Genomic DNA, 14,883 nt, shown 5'->3' with positions numbered 1-14,883 from the left:
TGCTTAGTTGACAGGGGAAGACAAACTTTTTTTTTACACAAAGTTTTATCTGACCAGGTTTTGTGAAGAGACTTTAAGTAATCATATTTTCAAAATGTCAAGAAGTTGTAACAGCCCAAATGTTGCTGTATAGGCTGGAAACAAAATACTATACAGGCCATAACTGGGTTGTGAATGACTCAGATATCCATACATATGAACAAACACCCATATTATTATTAAATTCAAAAGTCAGAAGTATGGAAGATAGCAGAACTACTTCCTCTCTCTTTCAGCACTCAGTAATTGTTCTGTATCATTTCTATGCCGCTTTGATCTACTCATCACAACGTGGTTACCCTAACAAGTGAATTTTGTGCAGTTTCTGACTTAAGGACAAAATCAACTTCTGGATGTCTGTAAAAGCAGAACCCATTTATTACCTGGGGACAGCCTGTAAATACTCAGAACATCAGACAGCACCAACAGAAAGTTAACATTCGACACCTTTTGTTAGTATTGGTCTATGGAGGACCCAGGAGCTCTCTTGACATGACAAATATTACTTTCTTTTGAAATCAGTCTTGGTGTGTTCAAAACATTGATTTAAGATATTTGGGGATTCAGTTTTATAACCCTGGATCACAAAATGTGAGCAACCCAAGCCATTGATTCATCTTGTTTCAAACTGGAACAAATACTGTGAGTGGTATCCATGCACAGAAAAGAGAACACTAACACACTGCATGGTATGGAAAGTGCACTGTGGCGGACAGGAAGGCTCCACAATGGGTAGTCAAAACTGCCAAATGCACCACCAAGACCAGCCTAGCCGCCATCAGGGGCATATGTACAGAAAGGTGCCAGAAATGGGCCTGTAACATCATGAAGGATCCCACACAACCTGCTCATGGACTCCTTGTCCCACTCCTAAAAGGATGAAGGCTATATAACATCCATGACTCAAAACAATTTTGTTCCCCAAGCAGTAAGGCTGACCAACATCTCCACCCACCAACTCCTGCACTACTTTATTATTTTCCATCAGTGTATAGCCCAGCTTCATTTTATGGACAGATAATCAATCTACAATTTTATATATATATATATTTTTTTATCATTATTGCCTTCTTTATCTTTTGTGTTTCTTTGTGTTGCACTGGATCCAGAGTAACAATCATTTTGCTCTCCTTACATTTGTGAAATAGGAAATGACGTTAAACAACGTTGAATCTTGAATCTAGAAAGTCAGTACCAGCTCTTGCAGAGGAGAGGCGTGATAACTGAAGCAGATGCCAGGTACTCCGACACTACATTGATGGTCTTAGTGCTGATAGGACCATTCATGAGGAAAAGGATGAACTTCAGATTTCCCAATCTAATTCATCATGGCCTTTGCACTGTATTTGTCTACACTTCCTCTGTAACTACAACACTATACTCAGAATTCTGTTTTCTTTTACTACCTACATATATAGAGGTGCTAGAACGTTTGTGAGTCATTTAGAATTTTCTCTATTTCTGTATAACTATGACCTAAAATGTGATCAGATCTTCACCAAAGTCCTAAAACTAGATAAAGATCCCAATTAAATAATTAACACAAAAACCATTTATACTTGTTCATTTATTTACTGAGAAAAATGATCCAATATTACATGTATTAGTTGGAAAAAGTATGTGAACCTTTGCTTTCAGTAACTGGTGTGACCCCTTTGTACAGCAATAACTTCAACCAAACGTTTCCGGTAACTGTTGATCAGTCCTGCACATCAGCTTGGAGGAATTTTTGGCCATTCATCCTTACAAAACTGCTTCAACTCTGGGATGTTGGTGGGTTCCTTTGCATCAGCTACTTGCTTCAGGTCCTTCCACAACATTTCTATAGGATTAAGCTCAGGACTTGGACTTAGTTATTCCAAAACAAATTTTCTTCTTTTTAAACAATGAAGTTGTTGAATTACTGTTGTCTTTCAGATCATTGTTATGTTGCATTATCTAACTTCTACTAAGCTTCAGGTGACGGACTTCTGCCAAAACATTCAACTTTTGTCTCATCTATCCACAAAACATTTGTTCCAGAAGCGTTGTAGAACATGCAGCTGGTCTTTTGCAAACTTGTGACATACAGTAATGTTTTGTTTTAGAGAGCAGTGGTTTCCTCCCTGATGTCCTTCCCTGAACACCATTCTTGTTCAGTGTTTCTCTTATAGTGGATACATGTACGGAGACTTTAGCAAGTTCAAAAGATTTCTGTAGGTCTTTTGCTGTTACCCTTGGGTTCTTTTTCACCGCCTTTTACATTGCACATTGTGCACTTAGTGTGATCTTTGTAGGATGCCCACTTGTAAGGAGAATAGCAACAGTACTGAGTTTCCTCCATTTGTAGACAACTTCTGTTACTGTGGACTGATGAACACTCAGGTCTTTAGAAATGCTTTCGTAGCCTTTTCCAGCTTCATGCATCTCTACAATTCTTCTAAGGTCCTCTGAAAATTGTTTTGATCGAGGCATGGCGCACATAAACAGATCTTTCTTGAGAATAGCAGGCTGTGTCAGTAACCTGTGTGTCTTTTTTTAATATTGAACAGGGCATCTCTACAGCCCACACCTCCAATCTCATCTCATTGATTGGAACACGTGACTCCAACTAACTTTTGTAGAAGGCATTACCCCAGAGGTTCACAAAGCTTTTCCAATAAAATACATGTAATATTGGATCAGTTTCTCAATAAATAAATGATCAAATATAATGTTTTTTGTGTTAGTTATTTAATTGGGTTATCTTCATCCAGTTTTTAGACTTAACTAAAGATCTGATCACATTTTAGCTCATATAAATGCAGAAATAGAGAAAATTCTACAGGGTTCATAACTAATTATGCACGACATGATCTGCCTGGATGGCACAAAAATGCTTTTTACTGTAACTTGGTACAAGTGACAATAATAAAACAATAATTGTCAATAAGGGCCGGGCACCTGGATACAACTGGATGAGCCAAGATTAATTTTCATTGATATTATTTATCTTATTAGTATTAATAATAAGGTGAAAGGTGACTTGGGAGTCCTCGTGCAGGATTCCCTAAAGGTTCATTTGCAGTTTGAGTTGGTGGTGAGGAAGGCAAATGCAATGTTAGTATTCATTTCAAGACGATGAGAATATAAAAGCAAGGATGTAATGTTGAGGCTTTATAAAGCACTGATAAGCACTGAGCAATGATCCTTCTAATTTTTAGTAGTCAGGATGCGCAAAAATCTTACGTTGTGCAAATTCTTTTCCTGTGACAAACGTATATGCGCACTGAATGCATACATGGCAGTTTATGTAGGTTTACAAAATATTTGACATAAAACTGCACAGAATAACAACAAAATAACATACATATTTAAGTCACTCAGTTATTTTTTCTCTCTCCTGTCTTTGGCATTTACCCATTCTTTGTAAACTCTATCTAGACTAATAGAACTTCCATCCAATTGATAGCCTTTGATTTTCATTAACATATCCAAATGACATTCACCTAAACGGTTTCTCAGCTTGTTTTTGAGTTGATTCATTAGGCTAAAACCTCACTCACAGTCCACACTAGATGCAAGAAAGGTTCCCCCAATGTCCATCAACTGTGCAAGGTCGCAAAACTGTTCATTTTGAAGTACAAATGCCACCATTTGAGCAAAGTTTGAAATCAGTTTGGATTTAATTTTTTCTTGCACGGAAAATTTGAAATCATTAAACTGTGTAACTATTACAGTATTTTCAGCTAGAAAATCATGATATTTTAGACATAAGGCATTAACTTGTTCATCGCCAAATGTGAAGTCACAATCTGCAATTGCGGAGAAATCAAAAGCTGACCATTCCTGTACCTCATCTTCAGGAAACTTTTCTTCTAGCTGTCTGGGAGTTGAACATACTTTTCCATATGTTCATTAATGTGTTGAACTGGATGTAAAGAGGTAATCATTTTAACAGCTAACAACACACTGTCGAACTTTGAACTCCCCTGGGTTTGATCATTTTTACTGTTGCTCATCTGCACTCAACCATAACATGCGTAGCACTCCTGTAACGGGTAATGACGGGTTCTGTCGCCTGAGCTTTTGTACACCGTCCAAATGCGATTTACTTGCCAAATGATGGTTCAAAAAGTCAAGTTTCCAAATATCATCCCACTTCTTTCCACTAGCAAATTCTCCAGCAACTTTCGCATCACGACAATACAAACAGATAACTCCAGTTTCCGAATCATACATAAATATTTCTTGTAGCTGAACGTTCATGACCTCATGAGCTTTCGGTGTAGCAGTTTTTACTATTTTGTTAAGCCATTCAACTTTAAACAAATTTGCAGTTCTTTTGCGCTTCACGCCCTTCACTTCTTTTGAATTCGACATAGTGAATCAATATTGTTTTCAATAAAAACTTAGTAAGCTATCTACAGGATTTGAAACAGATCTTTGTAAACTTTACGATGTCTGTCAAAGATGGCTGCCGCCATGATGCAGCTGTACAAACCGGAACAGGAAAGGTGAGGTGACATAAATTAGTGACGTGCATTGTGGTATTTGAAAAACTGACTAACTAGTTAACAGAAATATTTAGCTTAAAGATTATTTTCAGTAAGTATAATTATTAATTACTACATTATTTTAGGTAACTAACCTTTCGTGCGCACACTAATTTCCCTTGTGCGCTGGTTGAAAAACGTGTGCGCGCGCACACACACACAGCTTAGAGGGAACATAGGCACTGAGTATTGTGAAGAATTTTGGGGGCCTTATCTAAGAAAGGATGTGCTGACATTGGAGAAGATTCGATTCAAAGGAGGTTCACAAAAATGATTCCGGGATTATTACATGAGGAGTGTTTGACATTTCTGGGCCTGTCCTCATCGGAATTCAGAAGAATGAGGGGAGACCTCATTGGAACCTATCAAATGTTGAAAGGCCTTGATAGAGTGGATATGGAGAGGATGTTTCCTATGGTGGTGGAGTCTAAGATCAGAGGACACACAGCCTCAGAATAGAGGGACGTCCATTTAAATGGAGATGCAGAGGAATTTCTTTAGCCAGACAGTGGTAAGTATTGGAATTCTTTGCCACGGGTGGCTGTGGAGGCCGAGTGATTGGGTGTATTTAAGGCAGAGGTTGATAGATTCTTGATTAGGCAGGGCATGAAGGGTTACAGGGAGATGGTAGGAGATTGGGGCTGAGAAGAAAATGGATCAGCAATGATGAAATGGTAAAGCAGATTTGACAGGCCAGAAGGCCTAGTTCTGCTCCTATATCTTATTATCTTATATTAATTATTAATAATATGTAAATTATGAATATATTGGGCAATGATCTTTGCTGCCCTCTGGCTACAGGAATGGCACCAGATGTTTGGAGGGAGCCAAATGTTGTTCCTTTGGTCAAGAAGGAGTAGGAATAATCCTGGGAATTACAGATGAGTTTTACTTCAGTGGTGGGCAAATTATTGGAGAAGATTTTAGAGACAGGATTTACAAGTATGGCTTTATGAAGGACAGGTCATGCCTCACAAGCCTAATTGATTTTTTTTGTGGGTGTGAGAAAGCACATTTATGAAGGTAGAGCAGTGGATGTGGTGTGAATAGACTATATTAAGGTTTTCCATGGTAGGCTCATTCAGAAAGTTAGGAGGCATGGGATTCAGGGAAATTTGGCTGAGAGGATATAAAATTGGTTTGCTCATAGATGGTTGAGTGTGGTTGTAGGTGGAGCATATTCTGCCTGGAGGTCAGTGACCAGTGGTGTTCCACAGGGATCTGTTTTGGGATCGCCTGCTCTCTGTGATTTTTATAAAGACTTAGATGAGGAAGTGGAAGGGTGGATTTGTAGGTTTGCAGATGATACGAAGAATCATGTGTAGTACAGTTGTGGATAGTATGGAGGGTTGTAGATAGTTTGCAGATGATACGAAGAATCATGTGTAGGAGATTTGTGGATAGTATCGAGGGTTGTTTTAGGCTGCAATGGGACATTGACAGGATGCAGAGCTTGGCTGAGAAGTGTGAAATGATTCATTTTGGATGGTCCAGTTTGAGGGCAGAATACAGGGTTAGTGTCAGGATTCTTGGCAGTACAGAGGAACAGAGGGATCTCAGTATCGACATCCATAAATTCCTCAGAGTTGCCATGCAATTGGATAGAGTTGTTAAGTTGCAAGGTGCGTTGGTCTTCATTATTTGAGGGAATTGAGTTCAAGAGCCGTGAGGTAAAGTTGCAAATCTATAAAACTCAACAGAGTGTTCATTTCTGATCGCTTCATAATAGGAAGGACTTGGAAGCTTTAGGGAGGATGCAGAAGAGATTTACTGTTTGGAGTAGGGAAAATGCCATATGAGGAAAGGTTGAACATGCTAGGGCTTTTCCCCTTGGAGCGAAGTAGGATGAGAGGTGACTTTTTCCAGAGGTGTACAAGATGATAAAAGGCACAGATACAGTGGCTAGCCAGAGACATTTTCCCAGAGTAAAAATGGTTAATATTAGCTGGCATAATTTTAAGGTGATTGGAGGACAATATAGGGGGATGTCTGAGGTAGAACGTTTACTCAAGGCAGTGGTGGATGAATGAAACGCCATGTCAGGAGTGGTGGTAGAGGCAGATACATTACAGCCATTTAAGAAACTCTTAGATAGGCACATGGATGATAGAAGAATAGAGGTCTAAGTAGGAAGGGAGGGTCAAATTGATCTTAGTAGAGGCTAGAAGGTCAACACAACATTGTGGGATAAAGAGGCTGTACTGTGCTATAATGTTCTATGTTCTATATTAATAATAATAACCCAGTTAATGATAGGTAAGACATGGTTTATCTTTGTTAGCTCCCATTACAAACTCTGTTCCCCAATCACTATCTAGCTGATCAGTGATATCTTACTGCAGTCTCTTGTTTTCACTCCATAAATTCACAATAATTTTCTTATCTCTGCAAACCATGTTCCTTACATTAAGACTGGCACATACCAAGGACACTTCAAAGAAAGGAACCCAGTGCCGAGCCTGTAGATCCTGCCCGTCAGTCGTTATCCTTTACTACTGCCGCTGAACCACCTTGAGATCCTACCTACCTCTGCCCCACTATCACAATGGCTTTTACTGTACTGATCAGTATGCCAGGGGAGGCCTTGTTGAGAATCCACACCAAACACTAACACAGATGCTGCCTCAAGACTAGAGATCCTGGTTCAATCCCGACCTTGAGAGCAGTTGCATGGAGCTTGCGTCAGTTTTCTCCGACATCTGAAAGATGTGAAGGCTAGTATGTTTATAATCCCCAGTGTGGATGTGAATGGAGGAATCTGGGAGAATTGTTGAGCGTGTATGAGAATAAAATAGAATTAATCTAGAATTAACATAAATGTGTGGTTGTTTGTCTGGGCAGAAGTCTATCAGCTGGTTAGCCTTTTGGTCCTTCTTTATTACATCAACAAGAAAGTTGGGTAGCATCTTGGTGAAGGTGATATGGCTATATCTGATGTCAGTTTGAGATGCTGAAGGAAAAGTCAAAGCAAGTTCTTCGGTTTAAGGGCAGAGATAAGGAATACATTATCTTCAATCATCTACAGTGATCTATTGTAACTTCACAGGAAACAATGGGAAATATTCACAGAAAGTATTTGTTAAGTTATAAATGATTGGTCACAGTTAAGCCTGTGGTGGTAACCATTCTGACTGGACTGTGCAGCCCAGATCTTTTCTGGAGACATCCATTACCCATGCTGTATGAGTTGTTCAGTTCTCATCAACTTAATTGCTGATAGAAAATCTCCTACTCTGGATGAAATGCCTATGTTCTGGCATAGCCACCTGTAAGAACACATAGCGGGTGTACCAGGTAGTATTTCCCTACGTATAAATATCCTCCCTGCCCTCATCACACTAACTGTGTTCAAAACATAATGCACAAATTACTACCTATGTCTGAGGAAAGATGATTGACCTGAAATATTTCAGCATTTGTAGTTACTGTATCTTGAAAACATTCACTAGTCATTGAGTATTACAGCACCGAAAAAGGCCATTTGACCCATCTTGTCCATGCCAGCCTGGTTTTCTGTCTAGTCCCATATATCTGCACCATACCCCTCTCATCTATATACCTATACAAAATTCTCTCAAATGCTACAATTGAACTTTTATCTACCATTTCTGTTGGAGGCTCATTCCACACTCACACTACCCTCTGAGTGAAGAAAAGCCCCCTCAGATTCCTTTTAAATATTTCACCTTTCACCTGCAATCTGTGATCTCTAGTTCTAGTCTCAGTGAGAAAAACCACCATGTATTCATCCTATCTAAACCCCTGATAATTTTGTATATGTAACTCTTTACGATTTCCGCTCACTTTAGGGAATAAAGCCCAAGCTTTTCAACCTTTCCCTATATCTCAGGTCCTTAAGTCTCACCAACACACTACTTGAAACAACCAACCAAATTCACGATAAAGGAAACACATTGACAATTTCCAATTTATGAGTGCTATATAGAAGTGTTAATAATATAATTCAGGGTTGGTTTATGTATGGCTGGGGTGCAACTAACAACAGCTCTGTGAAGGATAGTGAAGTAGATGAGAGAAGGGTTGTTTATCCTGATGTTCTCAAGATTAATATTTCATTTACCCAACTACAGTCCACAAAATCCTACAGAGATTATAGGCTAAAAGTAACATTCCATCTCTTACGCCATGGCCTTGCAATGGTCACTCACTCACCTGATCTGATGGGGAATAGTCATTCTGCTGCACTTGGTCAATTCGGTCTAAGAAGCTGGAAAAGAAAATCAAAACATCACAGTTACACTCAGTTTTTCATCTACAACTAGAAAGTTAAGCAAGGTTATTGTACCACACAAAATAATTATTTTGAAGCAAGAGGAAGAGAAAGATGCTAGTTTAACAAATAAGTCTGCAACATGAAACTTGAGGCCATTGATGCTTTACTACAAACTACAGTGGACAGTATGCATGGCTAACACACGGGCCTCTTGGCCATTTGGTGTGCGCTGGTCGGAATGATTCCCCTCCCACCCACATTGACCGAGTTATTACTAAATTAACCTTGTAGGCTGGGAGGGATAATCTCATCACTTGACCAGTGAGGAAGGATCCCCAGAAGCTGGTTTAAAGAATTACAGAGAATACAACAAAGAAACAGACCCTTATCCGTAACTTGTCCACACTGACTAAGGTTCCCACTTAAGCTAGTGTCATTTTTCTGCGTTTGGCCCTTAACTCTGTAAACTTTTCCTATCCATATAATTACACAAATATCTTCTAAAAGATATCATGGCATCAGCCTCAACTACTTTCTATGGCAGTTTGTTTTATGCACGCACCACACTACGGGTGAAGAAGATGCCCCTCAGTTCCCTTAAGACTTTCTCCTCTTACCTTAAACCTTCACCTTAGTGGTTATGGTTCTCTTTCCCTGAGAAAAAAAGACTTCTATTTCTGCCCTTCATGATTTTATCCATCTCTATAAGGTCACTCCTCGGTCTCCAGTGTTCCAAGGAATAAAGTCTTGATCTGCCCTATCTCTCCGTATAATTCAGGCCTTTTGAGTCCAGGCAATGTTACTGTAGAATTTCTGATACTTATATGCTGCCATGCAAGATCATTGTAAAAAGGCAGATCGTGTGATTTCTGGTGAAGGTTTTTTACTCTCGTTTGACCACCGAAAGGCCCCGCTTCCACTCCTCATATTTGGTTCAGATTCCCAGTATTACCTACTCACTCCAAAGCCCCAGTCAGTCTCATAGGCTACTTCAGCTGAGATATAAAATACTGAGGCATTAACCTTCTATCTCCCATAAGAGTTCTACATTGTGCCAATACTGAGCAAACAGGCTGATTTTAAAGAAGACACAAGAGACAGCAGATGCAGAAATACGGAGCAACAAACAATCTGCTGGAGGAGCTTAGTGAATTGAGCAGCATCTGTGGGAGGAAGGGACTTGTCAGTGGTTCAGGTTGGAACCCTGCTTTAGGACTGAGAGTGCAGAGGTGAGATGGCCAGTACAAAGAGAAGAGAAATGGTGAGAGTTGTGAGTGTTGGGTCTCACCACTCCTTTTCTTTTTTTACTGGGCACCTTGCCTCTCCTCTGTCAGTCCTGATGCAGGGTTCCAACCCTTAACATCAAACATTCCTTTCTCTCCCACAGATGCTGCTTGAGCTGCTGAGTACTTTCAGCACATACTTTGTTACATTGATTTTAAACACAGAGATGTGTTCTACAGATTCCGCAGATGTACTGTGGCACCATTTGGACTGGTTGCAGCACAGGTTGGTATGGAGGCTCCTGTACGAGGATTGCAAGAGACAACAGGGGGTTTGTAGACTTAGCCAGCTCCATCACGGGCAAAACTCTCCTGAGCATCGAGGGCATCTTCTAAAGTGGTGCCTCAGACAGGTGGTATCCATCATTAAAGACCCCCACCATTTGGGACATACTGTTTTCTCGTCGCTACCATTGTGGAGGAAGTAGAAGAGTCCAAAAACCCACAATCGCTGATTCAGAAATAGCTTCTTCTTCTCTGCCATCATATTTCTGAACAGCCCATGAACCCATGAAGACTCACAAACAAGAAAAAAATATCTGCAGATGCTGGAACCCATGAAGACTACCTCATTATTCCTTTAATTTCTGCACTATTTATTTATTTTATAATTTATAGTATTTTTATGTCTTTGCACTGTACTGCTTCCACAAAACAACAAGTCAGTTTATTATCACTGATTGATATGAAATTTATTTTGTAGCAACAGTGCACAGGAAAGACATAAAATTACCATAAATTGGAAGATAAGTGAAGAGACAATAAACAAACAAATTTCATGTCATACCTCAGTGATAATAAATCTGATTCTGCTATGTGACTGATAAACTGACAAAACACGGCAACAATTCATGGACATAGTAGCTGGCAGTGACGCTCGCTCTTGCTTATTGTAGAGATAGCCACTGACTGCCCTAAAATTTACACTTGCCCCACACTCATTCATAACCCAAAGTTGTTGCATTTTAAATGGGATTTATTTTCACTTATATTGAAAGCAAGCTACCTCAGCTGCCAGCAATACAAGCTCACATTTCACAGAGTCACTACAGTACAGAGCACAGCTGACCCACTGACACTGCGCAGTCTCAATGATGGATGGGGAAGGGAGAAACACTTCCTATACTGTATATATAAAAGCTGTGTTCATTTGATACTGGCAGACAGAGGGGTACGGTTAACAACGTGAAAGCATTGGATGCAGTTCTCCTCTGTTTCTTTTACAGGTTCTCAAATTACAGCCTGGGTTCAGAGCTGTGGTCTGTGGTGGGACCTAGAGTGGAGAGGAGCGATGGTAAGAACTGATCGGATCAACTCCAGTGAACAGACTATTCCCTTTGAGTGGGATGGGTGGCACAGTGGCTGGTAGAATCATTGCCTCTCCGCTCCAGTGATCTGTGTTCAACCCTGACCTTCAGTGCCCTCTGTATGGAGTCTGCACCTTCCCCCTCTGACCACCAGTTTCCTCTGGGGGCTCCGCTTTCCTCCCACATCTCAAAGACAGGCAGACTGGTAGGTTCACTGGCCCTGATGTGTTGCCAGGAGAATTTGGGTGGGGCTGGGGAACACAGATGACGAGAATGTGGGGGTAACAGAATGGATTAGTGCAGGATCGATGCAAGTGAATGTTTAATGGCGGTCGTGAACCTGGTTGTTCCAAGGTCCCGTTCCCATGCTGAATGAGAAGAAATTCAGGGGTAATGCTAGAAAGTAATTTGCAGCATAAAGAGAAACATCGAATCACAGACACAGTGCAGAAGGAAGCCATTTTTCTCACGGTGTCCATGCTGACTCAAAATAGATTTTACATCAATCTCACTTCTTGCCTGTGGACCCACAGGCTAAGAGGGTCACCAAGCAGAAGTCAAAAATTCACCCTCAGAAAGGCTCCATTGAATTGGGATATAATTGTACCCTTGAGTACCCCCTTGCAAAGCAGTTAATTTTGTTGTATTTTGTTAATATCAAAATACAAATTTGCTGAAAACTATTTTCTGTTCCACCAGCAGAGGTCATCAAAGAGCTTTTTATCAGAACCGTGCTTACCGTAAATCTACTGAGAGAAGCTGCCTATTCCTCACACAGCAGTCAATTATTATCCCTGTTATTATCGGCATCAACGAAGCATCCATGGATCAATTGCTTTGACAGTGTAAATCAAGCAGAAAATGGACAGGTTGAAGAGAAAGAAACCTCTTCTGGCGAATGAGCTGAGAGCATAGATCATCTTTTTGAAGCTCTTTGACTTCCTAACCGGATTGGTGACAACATTGGCGCACCTCAGAGGTGTGAGCTTAGCCTTCTTGCTCTATTCTCTATATGCATATGATTGTGTGGCTAGGCATAGCTCAAGTACCATCTATAAATTTGCTGATGAATTGTTATCTGAACCATTTTTGGTAGAATCTCAGGTGGTGATGAGAGGGTGTACAGGAGTGAGATATGCCAACTAGTGGAGTGGTGCTGCAGCAACAACCTGGCACTCAACGTCAGTAAGACGAAAGAGCTGATTGTGGTCTTCAGGAAGGGTAAGACAAAGGAACACATACCAATCCTCATAGAGGGATCAGACGTGGAGAGAGTGAACAGTTTCAAGTTCCTGGGTGTCAAGATCTCTGAGGATCTAACCTGGTCCCAACATATTGATGTAGTTATAAAGAAGGCAAGACAGCGGCTATATTTCTTTAGGAGTTTGAAGAGATTTGGCATGTCAACAAGTACAATCAAGAACTTCTACAAAGATACTGTGGAGAGCATTCTGACAGGATGCATCACTGTCTGGTATTGGGGGCGGGGGGCTACTGCACAGGACCAAAAAAAGCTGCAGAGGATTGTAAATCTAGTCAGCTCCATCTTGGGTACTAGCCTACAAAGTACCCAGGACATCTTCAGGGAGCAGTGTCTCAGAAAGGCAGCGTCCATTATTAAAGGCCTCCAACACCCAGAGCATGCCCTTTTCTCACTGTTACCATCAGGTAGGAGATACAGAAGCCTGAAGGCACACACTCGGCGATTCAGGAACAACTTCTTCCCCTCTGCCATCTGATCCCTAAATGGACTTTGAACTCTTGGACACCATCCCACTTTTTTTTAAATATACAGTATTTCTGTTTTTTTGCACATTTAAAAAAATCTATTCAATATATGTATACTGTAATTGATTTATTATATTATTATTTTTATTTTTTTCTCATCTGTATTATGTATTGCATTGAACTGCTGCTGCTAAGTTAACAAATTTCACGTCACATGCCGGTGATAGTAAACATGATTCTGATTCTGATTATGAAGTTACTGCAAACCTGAAAATATGGTTGAAGGAACATAGAACGTAGACAAAGGCAGAAGTGGCAGCTCAGTGTTCCGGGGTACTGAAGTTTCAGACATGATAGAGGGGAAATCACGTCATTGATTGAGGTTAACATGTCAGCAGCAGTTAGAAAGGATACCCTGGAAGAATCATCCAGTATGGGTAGAACACAGTACAAGAGCAGTGATCACTTAGATGGGGCCTCCAGGCCTCCAAACAATCAGTGCGAATTAGAGGAACAGATACATAAGCAAATGGCAGAACGGCGTAAGGGCAATAAATAGGGTTTAAAAAGTGGGGGTTTTTGCATCCCCAATATAGATTGGGATAGCTTTAATCCAAGGGGTGATACTTGGTAAATGATTCCAAGGAAGTTTCTGAGACAACATACAGACAGACCTTCTAGAGATGGAGCTGTATGCAGTCATACCTCAGGCAATGACAGTGGGTGGATGGCCGATGTGTCAGTAGAGGACATTTTAGGAATAGTGACTATCATTCTGTATATTTCAATGTAATTATATGAATCTCAGGGATAGTACATGACAACGTATACACTCAGTGGCCATTTTATTGGGTGCCTCCTGAGTGCATGTTCATGGTCTTCTGCCACTGTAACCCAGGCAACTCAAGGTTCAATGTGTTGTTCGTTCAGGGATTAGTTTTCTGCACACTACTGTTGTAACGCATGGTTATTTGAGTTACTGTCAGTATGGACCAGTCTGGCCAATCTCCTCTGACCTCTCTCATTAACAAGGTGTTCTCGCCCACAGAACTACCACCTACTGGATATTTTTTTGTTTTTTGCACTATTCTTCGTAAGCTCTGTTGAGCGTGAAAATCCCAGGAGATCAGCAGTTCCTGAAATATTCAAACCACGCCATCTAGCACCAACAATCATTCCATGGTCAAAGGCACTTAATCACATTTCTTCCACATTCTGATACTTGGTCTGAACAACAACTGAACCAGTTAATCATGTCTCCATGATTGGCTGATTAGATATTTGCATTGACGAGATGTACAGGTATACCTAATAAAGTGACCACTGAGAGTAAGTAATAAATTTACAAACGTTTGTAATTTGAACTTTGAAAAAAAAAGGCTCGTCTTCAAGTTAAGGTCTTGAATTAGGAAGGCCGAGGAAAGCAGATTGGGGCAGATGCTTCCAGATTAAACAACATCTGACAAATGGGAACCTTGACAAAAAAAAGTCTTTTAAAAGAGGGTTAGTTGGAGTTCAGAGTCAGCACATTCCAGTAAGGGTGAAAGACATAGATAACAAGATTATGGACATTGGATGACAAAGAATATTGAAGGTTTGTTTCGGAAAGTAAAGGAAAAATATGAAAGTTATAGGCAACTGGGATCATGCTAATCACTTGAGAAATATAATGTGTGTGGGAGAGAATTTAAGAAAAAAATTGAGGAAGAGAAAATTAAGGATAAGTCACATAAATATTTCAGGAGCAAGAAGATAGCTTGGGAAAGAATGGGTCCCCT

The 14,883-nt window shown here is 40.3% G+C and overlaps 1 protein-coding gene across 5 annotated transcripts in view; it reads right to left on the bottom strand.

Moving 5' to 3' along the window:
* The window catches only part of LOC134352130 (guanine nucleotide-binding protein G(s) subunit alpha-like), a 394,058-nt gene that overhangs the window by 30,805 nt on the left and 348,370 nt on the right, over positions 1 to 14,883 (bottom strand). For all 5 annotated transcript variants that reach the window (XM_063059366.1, XM_063059357.1, XM_063059374.1 and 2 more), the window contains one exon: positions 8,727 to 8,781. In XM_063059366.1, coding sequence (XP_062915436.1) covers positions 8,727 to 8,781 — 55 coding nt within the window. The remainder of the gene's footprint in view (positions 1 to 8,726; positions 8,782 to 14,883) is intronic.

The sequence above is a fragment of the Mobula hypostoma genome, chromosome 1 (assembly GCF_963921235.1).
Source record: "Mobula hypostoma chromosome 1, sMobHyp1.1, whole genome shotgun sequence".
Lineage (NCBI taxonomy): Eukaryota > Metazoa > Chordata > Chondrichthyes > Myliobatiformes > Myliobatidae > Mobula > Mobula hypostoma.
The sequence above is the reverse complement of the archived record's forward strand: the minus strand, read 5'-3'. Positions and strand labels throughout refer to the sequence as shown.